Here is a 22,050-nt window from a genome sequence, read left to right as displayed (position 1 = left end):
TATTTACATTTGTACATGCCTGTAATTAGATCTCTATAAATGCCCTTTGCCTCCCAGCTCTTTCCTCTATTTACTTTTACTTTCCTCTTGTCCCACTATCATGCTCAGCCTTCACTTGGGTTCCAGTAATTCCTCTCGGTCACATTGCCCTTGATCAAGTTCTACCAAGCCTCTTACACTCTCCTTGCTACTGATTTTGGATCACTTGTCCCAGGTAGCTCAACTTTTGTTGGGCTAATTTCCCACCCTCACTAATGAAGATGTTTTACCAAAATGTCTAGAGTTGTTGATATATCTTCCTTTTTTTTAAAGCACTAAAATATAATTATTTATTCATGCTAATTAACTATGATTTATTAACATAAAAGTTCTAATATATTTTGAAGATGTATATCAAGGTTTCAAATTAAACACAGTAAAAGCATGTTGTTTGAAATATGTGAAATTATAGATGATGCAGTATAAAATAATTTATACTTGACTGACAACCTAATGATTGGCAGTTCAAACTCACCCAGTTGCACTTCAGAAGAAAGCTCTGACAAGGAAATCTTATGGAATGAGAGTTCCACTCTGTAATCTATGGGACCATCATGAGTCAGAATTAACTCAATGTCAGTTTTTCAATTTTTAGATTTTTTCTCAATTTTTAAATCATCGATACTAGTATCTCACCATTATTTCTTATAACCTACATTTGAAAACAAATAAATTGTATAAGAATATTTCATATCAAATGTCCCTTATAGCTTTACCATCTATAATCCATCCATCCAGATCCATTCTTTTATGATTCAATTTAGAAAAGTCTAATCTATGTTTTTATCACTCTAGTTTTAATTCACCATTTTCTCCTATTTAAAAAAAAACAACTTTTATTGGGGCACTTACATCTCATCACAATCCATACATTCCTCCAGTGTGTCAAGCACATTTGCACATATGCCACCATCATCATCTTCAAAGCGTTCTCTTCCCCCTTGAGCCCCCGATATCAGCTCCCCATTTCTTCCCCTACCCTACCCTACTCGACCTCCCTCACAAACCCTTAATAAGTTGTAGATTATTTTTTCCATATCTTACATCATCCTGTTGCTCCTCACCCACTTTTCCATTATTCATCCCCCTGGGAGGTGGCTCTAGGTTGATCCTTGTGATGGATTCCCCTTTCTCCCCACTCCCTCCTCTAATCCTCCTGGATACATCTTCCTATTTGGTCCAATCAGCATAATGCCATCATGTAACTGACCAGTGTGCTATTTTGTGGACGGGAAGGCAATAAAGATCCCTGTAGGTTAAATTATGGCACAGGGCTGGTAAGTTGTAATTCTAAAGGAGGATTGTGAAAGTATACTGTTGTTCTTGCCAGCTGAAGGAAAACTGCTTCTGGTGGTCTGTTGAAATTGGAGGGGAGAAAAACTCATTGGCCAAATCAATAGCTGAATACCTGTAGCAGGAGAGGTACTAGTTTGCTCAAGAACCACATCTACCACAGTGGCTACAATTGGAGCCACCACCCAGTTATGCTTATAATAATCTCAAATCATCTTCTAAAACTCCATCTATTTTCTTGCACAAGTCAAATTAGTTGAGTTAGATGGGGATTTGGTGGGACTCATCACCCCTGTATCCTTCAAGTCCTTGATGGTGGCACCAATCTTGGAAATCCCTGTGGGAATGCAGTATAGTTTTGGGTTTACTATTTTCCTAGGTAGAGGCAGTTTTGATGGCTTCCACGGGCTTTTCCTACTACAATTTCCCTTACTTTACACTTCCAGGATTCAATATGGGGTATTGAATTGTTGAGTATTCCAATGATGAATTCTGGAAAAGGGGAAATTACTACAGAATGGGTTCAGGGTCTAGTGACTAGGCCCCATTGTCAGATTAACCTGAGCCAAAGCTCCATTAACAACATGACATCCTACCAAGGGCTCAAGCAGACAACAAATGTTTTGAGAAAGATGAATGGCAACAAACGTACAAATGTGCATGACACAATGGATGGATGGATGGATTGTGATGAGGTGTACTTGGGCTCATCTCAAGTGTGGGTGGAGGGGATAATGGTTTTACTAAAGAGAGGATTAATCTTTCCAGAGGAAAGCAGTGGTGCTGGTGACGGGTGCTGTTCAATAGACGGGCTCAGTGCTTCCATCGTCTGGGGTATCAGCCCACAGAGCCCCTTCTCAAGTTCCAGCATCCCATTTCTTCCCAACCAATGCCTTCACTTTAACATCAGATTCCATTCTAGGTTGAGAATTAAGTTGGCCTTGTAGTTCAGCTCCTTGTATGATACGACTCTGGGTTTTTGTTATTGCTTTTTTCTCCCAGCAATATCAGCACTGTTAGTATAAAAGGCTATCTTTCACAGCCCAAGTGGGGCTTTGAGGTCTTTTATGTGGCATTGCTGAAACGCTGAGCTCAACGCTTTCTTTTACTAGTTTGTCTGTTGGCTAACCAACCCAGTTGCTTATATGTCCCATCCTGAAAAAATTGCAAAAACCTTTCAAACACTCAGAGCCTAACTTCTCACCAACACTGTTTACAGAAGGTGTACTCATGCCACGGATTTACTAACAGTGACAGACGTACCCAGGCTTAATCATACTAACAGAGCCAGAGGCTTAGTTCTTGGTGCCTTTAGGCCTCATCAGACTTGAGAACCAATTTAGAAGACTCATTTGTGCATGATTGCCCCCCCTCCCCGAACTACTTTCAATACCAAATGTGTTAGGTTGGGTTCTCTTGAGAAACAAAATGAGGGACCGTTGTCTGTGTTTCTATTTAGAAGATTTATATAAAGAAATGCCTTACACAGCTGTAGAAGTGGTTAAATCCAGTCCAGTTTGTTTGTTGGTCTGATGGTAAGCTCGAGGCCTCTCCTGCTGCTAGGGCAGAGAAACCAGGAAGCAGGAAGACACAGACTGGCGGATGCAGAGTCAAACGAATCCAACACCGGCTGGAAGAATCCATGATCTGTGGTCCACTCGCTAGCTCCTGGGATTGGCAGGCAATATGAGAGGAGTCTGATGAACCTGAGGCAGGATCCATCAGGCAAAGGAGCGAGCTTCCTGATAGTGTCAATTTCTATAAAGAATACAACCGCCCCTCAACTGCATCGAGGCTGTGATCTGGCTAAGGAGGTGGCACTCGACCTGATTCCTCTCACAACTTCTTGACTGCTTCGCAGAAAATCCCATCACGGCATTGACCACACTATATCAGAGCACATCACAGGAGAATCCTGGCCCAGCCGAGTTGAAATAAAACCTATCCTCACAGCCACCCAGGGGACATGCCACCTTCCTGGTCAAAAGTTTTATCACTTGTACACTTTCAGACTCAGAAAATCTCCTGAATATGGCTGTTATGTATTAAGAAAATGACAGTTATGTTTTCCAAAAGTATTCACTCATTTCCTCATATTTTAAGTGTATCTGATTATCTGTATCATGGGAGTCCCTGAGGTGCATAAAGGGCTACGGCTAACTGAGCGATAAAGTTTGCCTATTGGAATGCACTCAAGAGCCAGAAGCAATGGTCCGCACATGGTCGCCATGAATCCAATCAACTTTGAAGGCAAACAACCACAACCTTTTCAGATATGTTTTGGAGCTCTCGAAATTCTAAAGAAATTCAGAAACCCGTTATATTTATATTACAGGTTCATGTCAAACTCTGGACCAGGTAATTTAACACACACACACATACACACACATACTGAAAGTTGAACAGAATCTATAGGAACGCTCCAGACCAACATACCTGGGCAGAGACTAATTTTAAGCAAAAGCAAGAGAAAGTGGAAGACACTGATAACAAACGGGCTGCAGGTAAGCCTTTAGAAAGGTCTCAGAGGTGGACACAATCAAACCTCAAGGTCAAAGAGCAGCGAGGAAGCATCCCACGGGGCCTTACATGTCCCAAAGGAACTTCCTTGTTCCTTGTTCTCTCGCTCTTCTTGTCCCAGCGCTTAGGAATAGCAGAGGGAACTGGTGGGGTGACAGCTACCCACCAAGTGGGTTTTTTTTCTGGGTTGTCGAATAGAGACCCCTGCCCCGCCCCCCCGCCCCCTCCCCCCAAAAGCCCTCTTGGTCTGGCGCACAGACACACGCAGGATTGCCACCCGGGCTAAGTCTAGATAGCGAACCCTATTCCCGGTCCTCCGCTTGCCCTCCCCGGGCAGGGTGGCCCTCGTCCAGGGGTTCGGCCTTCGGTGCTTTCCTGGTCTCAGAGACCCTGGGGCTCTGCCCGCTTTGGCTCTCGGAACTACAGATCCCAGGGTGCCACTCGGACTCTGGCTCCCTCCCTCCGTCCCTCCTTCCCTCCCTCCCTCCTTCGCTCGTCTCTTCCCTCCTCCCCTAGCTCTTGTTGTTTTGGCTGGAAGGCTGCTCCCGTGGAGTTTCAGAGAAAGTCTGGGCAGAAACCGGAGCTGGGCCTGAACTGGGAAGGGGAGGAGGGACGGGAGGAAGAGCTGCTCGGAGGCCCAGAGAGGGAGGGATCGGGACTGGGCCGCCCAGAACCTGCTGAGCACCCCGGGGTGGGGGAGGCGGCGAGGGAGGAGCGCCAGGGGACAGGACAGGGGCTCCCTCCCCGACGCTTCGCAGCCCAGCGCCTCGCTCCTCCGCCGTGGCCCGCCCTCTCCACCCTCGGCGAGAGCGGACCCACCGGCCGGCGGGCCTCTCGCCCCACGACCCGCGCCTCTCAGCCGCCTGGGCGGCTCCCCGCGCGCCCCGACCCGGGAGCTGCCTGGTGCTCCGGGGAGCGCCCGGGCGCGGGCAGCCGCTCTCTGCGGGCTTCCCGGGCGCGGTGGAGAAGTGGCCCGTCCTCCCCGGAGGGGCGGAGGAGGGGGTCCCGGGAGCGGGCACCGCACGGGGCATTGTGTGTGCGCGCAGCGCGCTGTCTCCGTCGGCGCCCGGGGTGGCTCGCCCGAGGGGGCGGAGCGCCAGCGGCCCGGCTCCGCGCCGTGTCCAGACAGAGTCCCGGGAAGACGCGGGCCCAGCGGAGCCCGAGCGACGGCGCGCCTGGCGGTAAGGCGGGCGCCCTGACGGAGGCCGGCCGCCCGCCCGCGGCCCCACGGCGGTCGCTGCCCAGCGCTGTGCGCGGCGGACGAGCCCCCCGCCTCGCCCCTCCCTCGGGAAGCTGCGGGGAGCAGGCTCGCGCGCGCGCGCCCGCCCCGTCGGTGGAGAAGCCGGCCCTCGGCGCGCCCGGCACCGACTGTTCGGGAGCCCCCGCGCCTGTCCGTCCGCCGCCCGGCCCGGGGCCCGCGAGGCGCGCATCATGAGCGGCGGCGAGGTGGTCTACTCGGGCTGGCTCCGCAAGTCCCCCCCGGAGAAGAAGTTGAAGCGTTACGTAAGTCGAGGGTCCGCGGGCGGGCGGCACCCCTCCCCGGCCAGCGCGGCCCCCGGCGGCCCCCGGGCGCTCAGCGGGTCCCCTCTGGCGGCCCCTTCCCCCACCGGGCGCGGGACGGAGCGCCGAGCTTTCGCACCCTTGCTTACACTGCACTTTGGCAACTTTCTGCCTCCAGCCTGCGGACGGCGCGCGGGGCGGGCCCGGGAGGACGGGCCCGGGTCCCGCTGGACGCCCGCAGCGCGTGCTCATCCCGCTCGCCGCCCCGGGGGGCGGCCAGGTGGGACAGGCGCCGCGCCCCGTCTCCATCGTCGCCCCCTCCTCTCGGAGCCGGCGGCGGGGAAGCGGATGGGCTGGTAGAACTCGCCGGGGGCTGGGGACCCCGGACCGGACCGGGACCGGGACCGGCAGCCCTCGGGTATCTGGTCCCGGTTCCCGCTCACCTCCCCTGGAGGTGGGTTTCCGCGGAAGGGACGGTGGGGAGAAGAAATTGGTGCTCGAGACTTTTTTTTTTCCATCCCCGCGGGAAAAAGGAAAGAAACAAAAGTTCTGAACGCGCCCGACCGTTCACCCAGCAGGGTTCACATTTTCGCGGTTTTGGAGGGACCTTGGAGTTTGGCCCGAGAGCCCTGGCGATTTGTTGTGAGAGGAAGGCGCTGGGGGGAGCCTGGTGGCTGGTGTTTGGGCGCCTTGGGCGCGCTGTCAAGCCCCGCGGGAGGGGGACAGCTGAAGCCAGAAGGGAGTTTTGTGTATTGTGACTCTTTCCCAGGCTTAACTGGTATTTGTGTATTTGATGCAAGATGCTGGCTCTGTGTTTAACCGTTTTAGCTGCTAGAAAGAAAAAGAAAAAATCAAGTTCCTGGAAAGAACCAACTGTAGTGGAAAGCTGCGTCCACTTCAGGAATCTGAGTTCGTTCTTCTTCGGGGCGCCCCCCCACTTCACCGCACCCCACCCCAACTTTTTATGTCGTTGCCTCCAGCAAGGGAAAGAAATGAGACTTTTATTCTGCACGTGGAAATATATATATATATGTATGTATGTATGTATGTATGTATGTATGTATGTATGTATGTATGTATGTATGTATGTAAAAGCAAAGTTTTCATTCCCTCAAATAGGAATTTTTCTACTTGGGGCCTGACACTTGTACTTATTGAACCTGTTCCTTGTTGGAGACTATCTACATCTACTATTAGAGTTCACGTTGATCCTATTAGTCACTGTTTGCTTGCATGGAAGAGAATGCAATATTTAACTTCACTGACAGCTCATCAGTCAGTTCTGGTTTACTTTTGCCAGAATTTGTTACAGACAAGTAATTCTCATTTCTGGTCTGGGTGCCGCACATCCTAACAAAGTTCTCCAAGGAGCTTTAAATCCTTCCAAATTCTGTTACTCCACCGTCTATCATTTTGTTGAATAACCTGGTAAAGATACTAACTATTCCAAAAATATGGAGAGGCAGTGGCTTCCCCCTCCACTCTCAGCTTAGTTCTAAAGGGAAAGGTGTGTGAGAGTGGGCCCTGGAGAGGGAGTTTCCTAAATGCAGGGGCATTTCTATGCATAGTGACCCCATAGGATAGAAAATAGGGAGCTAGAGAGATTCCTATTTGTTGGGAGGAGAGTTTCAGCTAAAGCTATTGCTCGTTGCTTAGAGTTGATTTCGATTCAAGAGAATCAGCATTCCTTTCCTTCGGAGTAGAACGTTGCCATGGGAATTTAGGGAAAGTGACCTTTTAGAATTAGATAACCCAGGCCTGTCTTCTGAGGCATTATCTCAGTAGGTCCTCACCACCAAACTGTAGGCTGTTTATCTAGCATGTCAGATCTAAGTGCTTAATTCTTGGGAAACCTAGGCACTGATAATAGAGGTATGTTTAATGAATTCTTTTTACATGGTTACCTGCAGCATTTCAAAAGATGCTAGGCATTCTATGAGGTGCCCTATGGTTAGAAAATACAGTTGGGGGTGGCAAGAAGAGCCCTGCCTCTTGGGCTTGCAATTTAATTTCGTATAAACCAAAAAGTAAATCGACCAAAAAGACTATGTTAACAAGACCAGCAAAACCAAACCAAAAATGTGTGTGCATATCATATATACATATATATGCATTTTTCTTCACCTTAGATCCTTATTTTATGAGGTAGGTATCTCCCTGCTGTACAGATGAGTAAACAGTTTACAAAACCAGAACATGCCAGAGGCAGGACTTGAACCCAGGTTTTCCTGACTCACTGCGCTATAAAAGATTCCTCTCCTCTAGTTCAGTTCAAATGTGGGCCTTGGACTAGAGCGTCTCTAAAGGTCCTTTCAGATTGTAACCTTCGATGAGTCTGTGAATATTAGTTCAGAACGCCAGAAAGGAGTAGGCTGTGGGTCAGATGTGTTATGCAAAAGAAGTATCTGCCCTGTTCTGTTGCCACCAAACAGCATTTTCAGTCTTTAGGAAAAGGAGATGAGCATATGTGAAAACTGAGCCACCAGGGCAGAGTATCTTGTGTGCCCAAGTTGAGTGGTATGGACACTTCACAGATGTTTAAGGAACAAGATCAATGTGGTCTGTGGCCACAGAAGACTTTGGAGCAGTTTCTCAAAGTGGAAGAGACTGCCCCCTGGAGGGTGTGTGAACAGTCCAGGGGAGCTGCAAAAGCAGATACCTACACTTTATCCTGGATCATGGGTGATAGTTCAGAATTTTTTAATTGCCAGGAAGGGTACTGAGCAACTTTTTTTTTCCTGGAAAGGTACCAGTGGGCCAAGTATAGAAATCTAGAGCGACAATAGTGGTGTTATCAACAGAGGGAAGAATATGCCTAGAAGGATGGTTTTTTCTTGCTCATCGGGAAACCAAAAACCAAACTCACTGCCATCAAGCCAATGCTGCTTCATAGTGACCCCTTAAGGGTTTCTGAGACTGTAACTTTATGGGACTAGAAAGCCCAGTTTTTCTCCAGAGAAGCTGCTGATGGTTTTGAACTGCTGACCTTGCAGGCCACAGCCCAACCCGTAACCACTACACCACCAAGGCTCCTCATGACCAGTGGGACTCTAGTATATTTTCCTTACATGTTGATGGAAAGCACTGAAAATAGCCCAGGGTGACAGTGGGTAGAGTAGCTCTCAGAGCTGAGGTGGCTGAGAGGATGAGGTGAAGTGTTAATAGTTCACGGCGGCTTATATTATTTATTATTATTATTTTGCTGTGAAACTGATTGCCCAGAAAGTTTTACTATTCCAAGATTATTATTTCGCTTGGGTGTCCAATCGAGGTGGCTTTTGCTAAATCTGCTTTGGATCATTAAAACTGTAAATATATATACATGTATTTTCTATGCCTGTCTTCTTTTCATGTATGATCTTTATTTTCTGGATGAAAGGCAACAGTGTCCAGCCATCCAGGAGGCAAGATGTTGCTCTCTGGTGGTTTTTAATGAATGGGTTTGCTGTGAAACAATATCTGGACTGCATGGTACTGTAATTAGTAAATGAGACTTCAGGGAGTTTGAGTAGTGTGATCTGCAGGGAAACATGGAACCCCTGGGACAGTTGTCTTACTGTTGACAGTCTTTCAAAGGTAGTGCAAGCTCTGATTAGGATGATCCGTGAGGGCCTTTAAGTCATGCAGAATTGTTTGCACTTTAGCTTTAAAGGCGCTCAGTGTATTCCAGCTCCAACTCTTTCAACTCTTTTTTCCCCCCTCTGGTTTGTTTGCTACTTCTCATGATTACTCAAGCAGCATTGTTTTCTTCACATAGGAGGTGAGCTTATCTTTAAGCCCCTCTTGAGCTTCCTGAAGAGAGTGAGACTTTAAGTTTATTTTTCTTTATACAGCAAAGTGTCACCCTTTTCTTTGGAAAATATTCCTGCATTTCTTTGCAGAAGATCAAAAATCTCTTGCACGTGCCTCGGTCTCTCTCTGCATTTTCAAAAAGAGCACTCGATGTGAGGAGGAACCTCATATTCCGTTGTGGTTTTCGAACACTGCGTTGCTGGTTTTCTCTGTGGGTTTATATTAAGCAACTGGTTTTCTCCTGTGGAGTGGCCCCTGAATGGAATCCCAGGAGGATCTCTGTCAGGAGGGTGACAGAAAATGAGTGAAGTTTGGGTAGTGGACCCTCACTACGCAAATTAAAGGTACTCAAATTAAAGACAAACCCAGTTTGAAATAATGGTGGGTTTTTTCACTGGGACTTGGAATTTTAGCTGAGAGAAAATGGAAGTCCCCAAACAAAGGACTGCTTGAAGCTATCCGACCACCACCACAGCTCTGCAAGGGGAAGCTTCCCCGTGGGCTGTTTCTAGCCTGCGTGTCGAGTTTGTGTTCCTCCGTGGCCTGGAAGTCAATGCTGGGCAGGGGCGAAATCTCAGCAGGTGAAGCTGCTTCTGAGGCTGGAGCAGGTTCCCCTGTTAGTTGAAAGCCAGTCTGGAAGCAAGTCTTGAATGCCTAATCTGCACCCAGCTTGGGCTCTGTCCGCTCTGCAGCTGTCAACGAATGGGCCAGTTCTTTGTCTGCACTCCTGGTCCTGGAAATGGGCCGAGCAACAGAAGTGACCGCTCTCACTAGGTGGGCACCTGACATCTGATAGGAGGAGGTTGGGCAGGCAGGGGGTCGGAGTGTCCTGCTTCAAGCATAACCCAAGAGTTTGCAAGTGTTCCTGGGTCCGTGCTTACTAGTGCCACGACGCCACAGAAAGCTGAGATGTCCGGAAGCTCTTCCTGCTCATTTTCTGGGGAATACCAACCAGGAGCCAGCTACAGATTTTGAACCTTTTATTTACAGTTATTAGAAGGAGCATACTGAGTCTGAGGAAATTTTTCTGGTACTCATGTTAGTAGACATCCTATTCAATTTTATACCCTTTCCATTCTACCTTTTCAAGGGTAACGGGAACATTGTTTCTGTTACCGAAGATCATCAACTGGCAATGACATTAAGCCTTTATGACAGTTCATGATAGTTAATTCTTTTGTTGTGCTTGGGCTTAATGGTAAGTTTAAAACTCTGCACGTCAAACATGCTGAATCCCTAAAGCTGATTGTTTCCTCTGGGAAGGTGTGTCAGCTTAAAGGGAGGGTTTAACTTCTGTTTTTCATGAACTTTGAAAGATTCTCTTTAAAATATGGCCGGAAGTCAAATGCTCTACCCCTGAGCTATACCACCAAGGGCTCCAGTAGAAAGCAAATGTTTTGAGAATGATGATGGCAACAAATGTACAAATGTGCTCGACACCATGGATGGATGCATGGATTGAGATAAGAGTGGTAGGAGGCCCCAGTAAAATGATTTAAAAACTATATGGCAAGAAGTACGCACGGGCAATGTGGTTGACCGTGAAATTGGTTATTTCAGTGTGTTTCGCCACCATTGTGGCGGTGGTTACTCAGAGGTGCAAGGAAAAAAACTGTTTTTTTGACTTTGAAATAAAAACCTGTATTTTGGAATTGACATTAAAAATATGGACTTAAGCCTTGTTCCTTTGTGGTTTGAGAACATTGAAGAAGTGATAGAGTAAAAATATTCTTGTACATCTGTTGTTCTTACGGAGTCTAAAAAGATAGACTGCTGCTTTATTTTGAAAGATTTTTTTACCCTCAAGTTGTTGGAGCTCCAGGTTAACTGTCAGGGTCTCTGGGTTCTATTTGGCCTTGCCACCACCCACACGGGCCATTTAGCCCATTTCAGACCATCAGCGACTGTCTGGAAGAAGAGATGGGGAGTAGCACGTAGGTCTAAGAGCCTCTGCTCTTTTGCAGCTTTGCAGTCATGTTCTTTTGTGGAAGGAGTGCTTCTTAATAGGCCTTCCTTTGGGGAAAGTAAATTTAGTTAATTGTTCATCTTCAGTAGGATAGGCTCTGTATGCCAGGGCATAGTTCTTTGGGGGATGGTCTAGTACTCTTAACAGAAGGCAAGCTCCTTCAGCAGAGTGCCCTTGAGGGACTTGTTCACTATGCTGGGTGCCGTGTCTGTCTCATTTAGAGTAGAAGCTCATCAAGCAAGGATAGATGAAGGTATGAGATGGGCCTACACATATGATCTTTGATGCCTCTTCCTGTGCCTGTTTGCTCACTCCAATAGGAAATGTGAGTTAATGCACATTTATAGACACTCATGCCTTAGTTACTGACATGGTTAGGTTCCAAAGAGCAGCTCAGTGTCTGAAAATCGGCGTTAAACGCAAAACTGGAGAATGACCACGTCACATCACAAAATGGAGGATGACTACCTCCTTACATAATTTCCAAATTACACAATTGCCAAACACTGAGATTGCTGACCCAGCCAGGTTGACACATAACCTTAACCATCACAGCCAGCATTACTCTTACCTGCTTCTGCCACACGTGTGTTTTTAAAGGTGCAAAATCATCAGACAGTAGCTTTTTTTACCAGCTGTTATCAGGGTGAAATGTTGGGTAGGGAGAAAATTGATTTGAGGAGTAGGTATGTGTATGTATATGTCTGGTAATGCAAGGTCAGGGGTTCCAACACAGTGGCTGTTCCTGTAAAGACATGTAAACTCTTGGAAAACCTGGATAAGGTCACAGTCAGAATGGACCCAGTGGCAGTGGGTTTGATTTGGCTTGGTTTTATTATTAGGAATTGAACACCAAAGTGGTGCCCTCATGACCCTGTGTGGACTTTGTTTCTGGCCTGTACATTTCCATTTTCTGTATCGATTTAATTTATTACCCCGACAGTCCTCTCCTGCAGCCCTCACTTTTGCTGTGTCCTGTCTGCTTCGCATGTGTAGGTCTTTGCATTGGAGTGCCTGTGCCCTTATTTTGCTGATGTGTTGTTGTTGTGCCATTGAGTGGGCTCAGACCCATAGGGACCCTGTGCACATCAGAACGCAACAAAGATTCCTTAAACAAAAGTCAGTTTTGACACATTCCCTGCCATCTCATTGATTCCAACTCATAGCAGCCCTGTGGTTTTCTGAGGTTATAAATCTTTATGTCACCGTGTCCCATCTTTCTCCCTCGGAGTGCCTAGTGGGTTTGAACCACCACCTTTTGGCCTAGCAGTCTAATGCTTACCCAACAGGTCCCAGTGGTTACCTTGCTTCTTGGGTAATCCACCCCTGGCCACATATGCTTGTTGATTGAAAAATAAACAGGGATTTCTAGGGCTTTTGTGATGTGCAGTGCATAGATTACAATGGCAGAAAAGACCCACTCCCAACCCTTAAGGAGTTTCTGATCTATTTGTGAAGATAGGCAGGAAACACATGGGCATTGGCATTCTTTTACTAGAGATAGGTTATCAGGCTGGGGAAGACTTCAGGCATGGATTTCAAATTGTCTTCTCAGAAGAGGGTCTGGAGGCAGAACTAGCAAAACCTTCAGGGAGAACTGGGTTTAGAGGAAGAAGAAGGCTGACTGTGTGTGGAGTTCAGCGAGCCCAGTGCAAAGAGCCGAGCACCTCCGTTGCCTGCATAGCACCGCGCTTGGATGCCAGCCAGCCTCCCAGTTTGAGAAGTTGTGTTTCTGCCGTGACCTCATGCTCCCGATGGAAACCTGACCACGAGTGCGTTTTCCATATCAAACCAGAATCCAAGCAACAAAACAACTCGGTCACCTGAGCTTATTAAAATTCCAAGGGACATGTGTTATTTAAGATTTCCTTATGTCTGTTTTGAGCTAAATCATTCTGGCAAGCATTCGGTTTACAACAGAGGAGGAGCGTGTTCTGGTGGGAGGGAGAATAAAAGAGCCTTTGATTCATTTGCTTCTGAGTTCCAGTGGGAGGGCCAGGGCTGCCTTGGGCTAGCGTCTTTATTTTGGACTTGGGAAGCCATCTCACTTAGCCCAGCTCTGAGTGTGTGCCAGCTAGTGTTGGAGGAAGCAGAATAATTACACTGGATCCCATTGAACCCCTTCTGGCTGTGGATGGGGGGTTTCTCTCATCTCACATTCCTTGCATCAGAATGATGGCTTACTTTACACCGGCCTCCTCTGAATTTTGCCATTTGCACTTGGATGAGAAATCACAAGGTCTCTGGGAACTCCTTTTATCTCAGGTTGTCAGCTGAGTACAGAAAACAATATTAGTAAGTCCAAGTCTTTAGATTTTCCCCCACGACAAGCATAAGTAAATCTAGCATTGTTTCCCTCTGTCTTAGTACTCCTGGGGGGAACGTGGCTCTTTGTACTGTGGAGTTCCGCATTTATTAACTAAGTCACTCGCTTCTTCACTTGCCAACTGCATAACTTAACAAATTGTTGACGGCAACTTGGGCCTGTAGTATTGTTGGTGAAAGTTCTTTTATGAACTTGAAGTTACTATTTCAGGCTTGCATATAGGTGAGCCCAGTAAGTGGTAGGAGTATTTAGTATTTTATCTTTCAAGCAGTGTATTTTTTTCGGAGAAGTAAAATTTTCCCTCGTTGGAGAGAACAGCTCACATTGCTGCCTGCGTGTTAAACTATAACCTCTTTAACAGCTTTTGACACTCCCAGCCGGCTTTATACAGAATGGCTAAGACTGTGCTTGGTGCGTTGTTATCTCTGTTCCATTAGCTCTTGCAGCTTTCCGATTACAACTCGTGGCCGCCAACCCTGTCCTGCAGTGTTATCTGCAACAAAAGCCTTCCATGTGGCTGTCTTTAGCAGAGCTACTTCAGGCAAACTGCACATGAAGATGTAAGCGGTACAGGAATAGAGCTTCTGGGGAAATGTGAGTTATATATATATATTTTTTTCCTACCATGCAACAGTTACTTTCTTACCTATTTGTGTTTGCCTCAGAAATTAACTTACATCTAAAGTTGGGGTTTTTTAAAAATTGTTTTGTTTTTGTTTTATATCTACTAGAAAGAATGGCAACTTCACCTAGCCCAAGAGGTTTCCATTTGGTGGTAGTGTTTTGTTTTGTTTTATTTCCCTCTCGGCCTTTTACTTCATATTTGTATTTGGCCTAGTAACTGCTCACAGAGCAGTGCCCTAACAGCATAGACATTGCTCTGTGAATTACAACCAAATCAACTGAAAGTCCAAGCTTTGTTTTTTCCATGTGAAAATCTTTGTAAGGAAGAATACTAAACTTTGCATTAATTATCCTGTTCACCATTTTTCCTTTCTCTTTCGTATTTTCCTTTCCTCTGACTCATTAGTTGAATATTAAAACAAAAAAAACCCAGAAGCAAACCTTTTTAGACTTTTTTCAAGAACATCACACATGGTGGTGGGGGGTAGGGGGGACTCAAAATTCCATTTTACATTTCAAGGGAAATGAGAGGAAGCTGTCTTCTGAAGGAGGGGAGAGTGTCCACAAGTTCAGTCATGTGCTGTCTTGCTGCTGGAAACCCTGGTGGTATAGTGGTTATGCATTGACCTGCCAACGGGGGGGCCAGCAGTGTGAAACTAGCCGCTCCGTGGGAGAACATTGATAGGGACCGTCTTGCAAACCCACAGGGCAGTTCTCCCTTATCCTCCAGGGCCACTGTGAGTATGGGCATCCACTCCATGACCGTGGGTTTGATGGTTCTCTCCATGCTGCTTGGTTGAATTGAGTTTTGTTATTATTGCCCAGAGATCGTGATCTGTTAAACATCAGGTTTAGTATCATTTTACTGAGGAGGCCTGTTTTTCATGAAGGGAAAAAAAAAAAGTCAAGACAGTAGCATCAGGAGAAGCTTCAGAAGTCAGCCTATTTTAATTGTTTTTATCGTTGTTTAATGCAGCAGTGAGCCCATTTTAATTTTATTAACTGACTTAAAAATCATTTTATTGGGGGGGTCTTACAGCTCTTATCACAATCCATACTTCCATCCTTTGGGAAGGACGGAACACATTTGTACATATGTTGCCATCATCATTTTCAAAACATTTTCTTTCTATTTGAGTCCTTGGTATCAGCTCCTCATTTTTTCCCCACCCTCCCCTATGAACCTTTAGTTTATAATTTTTTTTCATGTCTTACACCGACTGCTGTCTGCCTTCACCCACTTTTCTGTTGTTTGTCCCCCTGGTCTGGGGGAGGGATGTTATATGTTGATTACTGTAATTGGCTCCCCCTGTCTCCCCTACACTCCTGGTATTGCTACTCTCATTATTGGTCCCAAGGGGGTTATCTGTCCTGGATTCCCTGTGTTAGGAGCTCTTATCTGTACCAATGTACATGCTCTATAGTCTAGCCGGATTTGTAAGATAGAATTGGGGTCCTGATGGGGGAAGGAAGCATTAAAGAACTAGAGGAAAGTTGTATGTTTCTTCAGTGCTATACTGCACTCTCACTGGCTGGTCTCTTTCTTTTGACCCTTCTGTGAGGGGATGTCCAGTTATCTACAGATGGACAATAAGTCTCCACTCCCCCTTCTCCCTCATTCACATTGATATGATTGTTCTGGGGCCTTGATGCCTGATACTTGTTCTCATTGGCACCTCGTGATCGCACAGGCTGGTGTGCTTCATCCATGTGGGCTTTGTTGCTTCTCAGCTAGATATGGCTGCTTGTTTATCTTCAAACCTTTAAGACCCCAGTCACTATCTCTTTTGATATCCGGGCACCATCAGCTTTCTTCACCACATTTGATTATGTACCCATTTTGTCTTCAGTGATTGTGTCGGGAAGGTGAGCAGCACAGATGCCCAGTTATTAGAACCAAGTGTTCTTGTGTTGAGGGAGTGCTACCTTAATACTCAACATATAAGTTAATATACATAGATCTGTTTCCCTATAGTTATATAGAAATATATTTACATATGTACATGTCTGTATTTAGACTTCTATAAATGCCCTTTGCCTCCTAGTTCTTTCCTCTATTTCCTTTTACTTTCCTCTTGTCCCACTATCATGGTCTGCCTTCATTCAGCTTTCATTAATTCCTCTTTGCACATGATCAGACCCAACAGGCATTCTACACCCTCTTCAACATTGGTTTTAGATCAGTTGTTGTTCCCTTGTCCCTGGGTTTGTTGGCTGTCCCTTTCTTTCCCCCACCTCCCTCTCTCCATATTGGCTGGTGTTTTTAAGGAGAAAGGAAAATTTTTGGATCAGTTCTTACCCTTTCCTTCTGTTTCTGTTTGTTTCTACTTACTTGTCTGTAGTACAGGCCTGACCGCCAGCATGGAAAAAAATCTGTATCAAAAACTTTACACACGTTTCTTTCACCTTTTCTCTAAGGAGAGTCTATTTATGTTACTGTTCAAATGGGCATTGAGAATAGGGGTAACTAAATTCCACACAAGTTGGGGACTGTTTTTCTCTTCTGATTTTAAACTACTACTGGCTTGGGAAATGTGGCCAGGCCACTTCTGATTAGCATAACTCCTCCCCAAGATGCCTCCTGATTAGAGAATTAAGTGCCTGGTGTGCCTCCTCAGCCCTGGTCCATAACACAGGTCCATCAGTGCCTAGGCCGAAAATTGTGGTAGCCAAGATTAAAGTGTTTCTGGTTCCAGGGATGACCACTTAGTTAGCAATTAGCAGGAGAAAAGCTCTTTAATCTTGGACCTTTGGATGGGTAAAGTGCTACCTTCAGTGTTTTGAATTCCAATTGCATTGTGTAGAGTTGTGGAGGAATGATTACCTCATTCACGTTGGGAGGTATTATTTGAACCCCCAACCCTCTGGCAAAGTTATAATTGATCCCCAAATTGTGTAGGAGTATTAGACTTTTGCACATTCTCTCAGGCTGTTTCGGGTTTAAATATTTGTAGTGTTGAGAAAAGGCAATCCTGAATTGGTACGAAGTAAGGTATTTGGAAAGGCAATTTGTTTCTGGTGATGCTGTTACTGAAAAGCGTTCTGTGAGATTTCTGCTGGCTGTGCCATTTATGGCTGAGGAAAGGGCACCAGCTAACCCGACCGATGCCATTGAGCAGTGTTTTTATCTCTCTTATTCCTTAAAAGCAGTCAGGTAGTTGAGGGTCAAATTTTATACACAGTTAATGCTCCAGTCAGAATAAAAACAAGCTTACTAAATATATTGTGTAGGTGATTTTCACAATGACTCACTGTGCGCACAGAAGATACAAATTATCTGCGCTTAAAGAAAGTTATGGCTTTATCTTTCTTGGTTCAACAAGACCAAGATAGTGTTTGCTCTCTGTGTCTAAGATGTACAGTGGGATGTGTATAGCACGCAATCTCTTGAACAGCTTGTCCAAATAATGGTTGACTTTTGAGCCTGGAATTCTAAATCATATAGCCCAGTGTTTGTCGAACTCTTCTGAGTGTCAACTAGCTTTCATCCAGTTTTTCTCTAAATTGCATTTAAAAAATCAACTATTTTCACGATCGCTGTTCAAATTACACATAATCTCCTTTTCCACCGAACTTGTATACCGCCTCGTTTTACAGGCGATGGAAATTAGCCTGAGAGAGATAATTGATTTGTCTGAGGTCCTCCAACGGAGTCTGAATGCCTGCTGTGAAGACGGCCCTGTGAGGAATTTAAAAGAGGACGAAGAGGGCACCAGCTCTGCCCTTTAAGAGTTTACAGGCCCCGAGTTTGTACAGCCGTACAAACCACGAGGATAGCAGTTTGAAACCGTGAGGTTCTCCTGGTCTTTCTACTCCCATGAAGAATGAGAGTCTTGGAAACCCACAGGGGTCATTCTAGGCTGTTCTATAGGGTTGCTATGAATCTGAATTGACTGGGTGACTGTGAGTGAGTGAATGGACATGGAATTTCCTCAGAACTACAACTTTTATTCTGATTAGTAGTGCACACAAGACAGCGCTCTTGAATTCAGCGGAGAAAGGTTCATTTGGGAATCCTGTGAAGGCTTCATGGGGGTGGCAAGAGAGAGTTTTACCAAGACTCTAAGACATAGATTTGACTCTAAATAGTAGGACGGGGGTGAGATCAGAGTTTGATTCACATTTACCGTCACACTTTTTGGTGTGAAATGCCCACTTGTTTGCCTCCGTTTCCTTCACCTACAGGAGCCCTGGAAGGGATCCCTCATGATATAGCACATTAGCTGTTGGATTACTAACCAGCCACTGGGTAAGCCGTGCGAAGCCATTAGTTGCTCTCGGGGATACATAGCAGGAAGCTTTCTACTCCCACAAAAAGTTAATGCCCACAGGGCAATTCCACCTTCGTTCTCTAGGGTCCCGAGTCTGTACCAGCACAGTGATTGACGTTTGTTCTTTTTTAAGAAGGAACCCTGATGGTGCTGTTGGTTACGTGTTGAACTGCTAACTGCAGGTCACTGGTTCAAACCCACCAGCCACTCCATGGAAGAAAGTTGAGACCCTAAAGGTTTACAGCCTCAGAATGCATAGGCTCATTGTGCGTCGGAATGGACCGGTTGGCAGTGAATTGAGGTTTGGGTTCTCCTCCCCACCTGCCTTGTTCCTTAATGGAGTACAGCTGGCTCTTTTTCCCTCCCACTCATCTCTCAAGAGCACCCATTAAGGGCCCCAGAGACATCTGTATTTTGCCAAACGATGTGGACACTTTTTAGTTCTCATTTTTCATGGCACCCTGGACTATAGTGTTGGAGTTGACCAATCCTTTTCTGAACACGCCTTCCTGTCCCTACTTGACACGTGCTCTACTCCTTTTACACGTTAACATCCCTGGGGTGCCAGGGCTAGCTCGTGGGGGGCTCTGTAGCCATTATTGTGAGTGGTGCTTTATCCCTTGAGAGGTTACATATGCTAATTTGATAATTTGGTAAAAGCGCTGTGTAATTTCCAAAGAAATGCTTGCAAGCTTGAAGAAGAACGTTGTAGCTGTGCATGCTTTCTGATTTTTCAAAGCCATCTAGGTGTCTTGAATAATCAAAGAAATCGCCGTCCAGGTGAGTCCAGCTTGTCCACCTCAGAAGAGGGACCACAGTCGTTGAAAACCCTATAGAACGGAGTTCTATTCAGCAATACTAAGCAGCAGAATCCATTCCACAGCAGCTGGGGTTTTGTTGTTTTTAAACGAATCACAAAAAACCCAGACCCTCTGCACGGAGTCAATTCTGCCTCCTAAAAGCCTGTAGGACAGAGTAGGATTGGCCCATCGGGTTTCCGAAAGCCCTCACCGCAGCTGTCTGTCCCACCTTTCTTCTGAAAAGGATCGGAAAGCCCTCGGGTTTTATGCCGAGGATTCAAAGTCTGGCCTAGCCCACATCCTATCGCACATTTCTGGGTTCCCTTCGGAGCTACCATGCATCAACTCAGAGGCAGTGTGTCCACACCAAGTCTTAATCTCCTCTCTCTGCACCTGGTCTTCTTAACTGCTCTCCTCGCTCAGTCAATCACACCACAATTTAGTGCTTTACCACAGAAGGTTTTTCCCTGACGCTCCCTCCCTCACCGTCTGCACCCAGCGACCAAGTCTCAGTTTTAACCTCCTAAATAACTCGTGATTTACTAGCCCCTCAGTGGCTCAAGCTATCTTTCCATTTATTCTGGATTGCTTCAGTCGGCTATTGGTGCCCTTGCTTCTTGTCTTGGCTCCCTTCAAACTTGATGACGGGAGCCAGAATGACTTTCCTGAAATGCATATCCCTTGATGCCATCCCCCAGCGTGAAGCTGTTTGGCAGAGTTCTTTTGCCCTACGGAGTGCTCAAGCCTTTCCTCTTGGCTGACAATTCTCCTTGTGATGTGGTGCCTACCCATCTCTGTAGTAGTCCCGGCTGCCCCTGCTTCACTTATATTCCCCATCAGCCACTCCATGGGAGAAAGTTGAGGCCACCTTGCTCCCATAAAGATTTACATCTGTAGAAACCTGGTAAAGACATGGTGTGAGTTGTAATCCACTCATTGGCAGTGGATTTGGGTCGGAGTTTTCTTCCTCACCTGCCCTGTACTGAATTGCCCACATTGCCAATGTGTTCTCTCTCTCTCTCTCTCTCTCTCTCTCTCTCTTTCTCTAGGCCTTTGCACATTCTTGGCCCTCCCTTCTCTCTCTCCTCAACCAGACTAATTTCTGCTTGTCTTCCTTCTGGAAGACCTTTCTGTGACTACCCATCACAATTATAAACTATATATACCAATGAGGTGGTCCACGAGTACTTGTGTTGACCTGTAATGTTCTGTCTTTCCTATGACTTAGCACTCATATCACACTTGGTTGTACTCGCTTATTTCATTGCTTATTTGACCTTTACATGGCAAGGCCACGCGGTTCCTTTGGTAAGCCTTGGGTACTGTTTAGTGGGCCCTTCCTACATAAAAATTTGGAGTAATTTTGTCTTATATTAAGGAGTTCTTGACTTGCAGTAATTTGGATGTGCAGTAATTAAGTGCTTAGCTGCTAACGAAAAAGGTTGGCCGTTTAAACCTACCTAGCAGTTTTATGGGGGGAAATGGGTAATCGGCTCCTATAAAGATTAAACACAATGCCCTCCAGTTGATTCCAACTCAGAGTGACCCTGTAGGATAGGTTAGAACGTGCTAGGAAGGGTCTCAAGGCTGTAAATCTTTTTGGAAGGTTTCCATCTTTCTTTCTCGGGGTGGATGATAGATTTGAACTACTGACTTTCCACTTGGCAGCTGGATACTTACCCACTGCACCTCGAGAGCTCCTTCTGTTATTTCTGTAGGGTTTTCCTCAAAGATGGCAGCCTAGAAAACCCTAAGGGGCAATTCTACTCTGTCTTATAGGTCATCAGGAGTCCAAAAGAGACTCAGTGCCCCCACCATTTTACATTGATGTTACTGTACATTACTATATTCAATATTCATTTTGATTTTGAAAGAAACTAAAATGAAAACATGTTTGTGAATCCCTAAGGCACTATACCTTTGGTACCTGGTGAATAGGTCGGCCCTGTCTTATGACATACAAATACTTTTGAGGTGATGTTGACAGGTAAATGGCAGCTGCTGTGGACTAGCAAAACCCACTCTCCTATTTTGTTATGCAACACTTTTTAATCTTTATAGCTCAATAAAGCCACATTAAGATTTTGTATTCATTTTTTTTTGCATTTTAGTAGCTGTAATAGAATGTTTATGGCACTTGTACTTTTAGAAGAATTCTGTAAATAGAACATATTTAAAAGATATATTTCTTTTATTTGTTATTCCTTCCTTTATTTTTTTCTCTCTATATAGAGAGGCGCTCTGTTGGTGCCATGGTTAAGCCTTCAGCTGTTAACTGATAGAATGGTTGGTCAAGTGGCTGCTCAGGAGAAATGATCCAGTGACTGACTCTCAAAAATGTGCTTGATACAATTGATGTATGGAGTGTTATAAGGGCTGTAAGACCCCCAAAGACAATAATTTTAAAAAAGAAAAGATTATAGCATCATTTTACTCTGTCCTCTAGGCTAACGGTGAGTTCAGGGTAACTTGAAGGCAAAACTAACCGTGTGCGTCCGTGTGTGTGTGTGTGTGTGTGTGTGTTAGTTATATAATCATTTGTCAATTTGAGAGGATTAAGAGTTAAGGGGTAGAGTCTAGTGTGTCAATCAGGTCATAGCCAATGAGGCCTCTGAGTGGGCATGCCCTTCTCCTGAGAATTCTGGGAACTCCTGTATTTTCCTCCATGAAGGTGGGAGACACGTTTCTCTCTCTGCTCCCTCCCTGAGAGATGCACTACTGACAAGACACATGGAGCTAGGCCCTGAGAGCTGGAGAAGCCACATGAACTCACCCTGATGCAACCAGACCTCTGAAGCCAGAGAAGCTGGTAGTAAGAAGATTGAACTTCTGAACACCAGAAGTTGGAGCTGTGTGACCCTTCTGGAAGGGCTATGTGGTAGACAAAAAGCTTCTCTCAAGCAATTTGTTGTTGCTTAA

At 45.9% G+C, this 22,050-nt stretch overlaps 1 protein-coding gene across 2 annotated transcripts in view; it reads left to right on the top strand.

The window, feature by feature from the left end:
• The first annotated feature begins 4,528 nt into the window (after positions 1-4,528).
• GAB1 (GRB2 associated binding protein 1) overlaps positions 4,529-22,050 on the top strand; it is a 151,154-nt gene continuing 133,632 nt past the window's right edge. The window contains exon 1 of one of the 2 annotated variants that reach the window (XM_075543748.1): positions 4,529-5,355. In XM_075543748.1, the coding sequence (XP_075399863.1) occupies positions 5,284-5,355 (72 nt within the window). In that variant the 5' untranslated portion in view covers positions 4,529-5,283. The remainder of the gene's footprint in view (positions 5,356-22,050) is intronic. The other variant, XM_075543750.1, reaches the window with a different exon arrangement.

Source organism: Tenrec ecaudatus, chromosome 3 (assembly GCF_050624435.1).
Source record: "Tenrec ecaudatus isolate mTenEca1 chromosome 3, mTenEca1.hap1, whole genome shotgun sequence".
In the NCBI taxonomy this organism is placed as follows: Eukaryota; Metazoa; Chordata; class Mammalia; order Afrosoricida; family Tenrecidae; genus Tenrec; species Tenrec ecaudatus.
This window is presented reverse-complemented; position numbering and strand designations above follow the sequence as displayed.